Genomic DNA, 1075 nt, shown 5'->3' on the forward strand with positions numbered 1-1075 from the left:
CCCTCCCCATCTCTCTGGCCCGTCTCCATTCTCCATGAACTCCAACTTGCCTCCACCGCCCGCTCTGAAGCCTCTAAGCTCCCTCTCGACTCACCATCCTCCATCTGCACACCCTCCTCCCCTGCAGCTGATGCCTCAAAGCCAACCACTGCAGTCCTCGCAAGCCCAGCCTCCTGTTCTGACCCAGAGCCAGAGCCTTCCCCCTCCTGCTAGCCACCCCCCTTCTGGACTCCATCAGGTATCCTCCCAGCTCCACCGCCCGCTCTGAAGCCTCTAAGCTCCCTCTCGACTCACCATCCTCCATCTGCACACCCTCCTCCCCTGCAGCTGATGCCTCAAAGCCAACCACTGCAGTCCTCGCAAGCCCAGCCTCCTGTTCTGACCCAGAGCCAGAGCCTTCCCCCTCCTGCTAGCCACCCCCCTTCTGGACTCCATCAGGTATCCTCCCAGCCCCCCTTCTCTCAGCACCCCTTTGTGCCCGGGGGCCCCCCTTCCATCACGCCTCCTTCGTGCCCCTCCACTTCCACGCCGCCCACCGTGCCTGGCATCCCTCTTCAGACTCCCATCTCCACATCAGCAGCTTCTAGTGGGACAGTGCCCGTGGTGACAGCCTGCACGCTGCCACCCATCCAGATCAAGGAGGAGGTCCCAGATGAAGCTGAGGAGCCGGAGAGCCCTCCACCTCCACCCCGGAGTCCATCCCCAGAGCCCACGGTGGTGGATGTCCCGAGTCACGCCAGTCAGTCAGCCAGGTATGGAGCTTTCATCGGTGCTCTGCTTTCCCTGTTTTTATACTCCACTACCTGTGGACCAGTATGGTACAATTAACGTTCTCCTGGCTTTCAGGGAAGCTGGTAGTGTTTGGTCTAAGGGTAGAGTGGTATTTTTTATTTTGGACATACAGCTCCCAAATCCCCAGACTCTTGCACCTTTCCCAGGGCTGAGTTCTTTCTCTCGTGTTCCTTTCAGGTTCTACAAGCACCTGGACCGTGGCTACAATTCGTGCTCCAGGGCAGACCTGTACTTCATGCCTCTGGCAGGATCCAAACTGGCCAAGAAGAGAGAAGAGGCCAGG

At 59.2% G+C, this 1075-nt stretch overlaps 1 protein-coding gene across 1 annotated transcript in view; it reads left to right on the top strand.

Annotated features, from left to right (window-relative positions):
* RERE (arginine-glutamic acid dipeptide repeats) overlaps window positions 1–1075 on the top strand; it is a 120983-nt gene that overhangs the window by 113374 nt on the left and 6534 nt on the right. Inside the window, exons 19-20 of the mRNA XM_017743967.1 lie at window positions 239–752; window positions 970–1075. Of these exons, the coding sequence (XP_017599456.1) occupies window positions 239–752; window positions 970–1075 (620 nt within the window). The remainder of the gene's footprint in view (window positions 1–238; window positions 753–969) is intronic.

The sequence above is a fragment of the Corvus brachyrhynchos genome, unplaced genomic scaffold, assembly GCF_000691975.1.
Source record: "Corvus brachyrhynchos isolate BGI_N302 unplaced genomic scaffold, ASM69197v1 scaffold68, whole genome shotgun sequence".
NCBI classification, from domain to species: Eukaryota; Metazoa; Chordata; class Aves; order Passeriformes; family Corvidae; genus Corvus; species Corvus brachyrhynchos.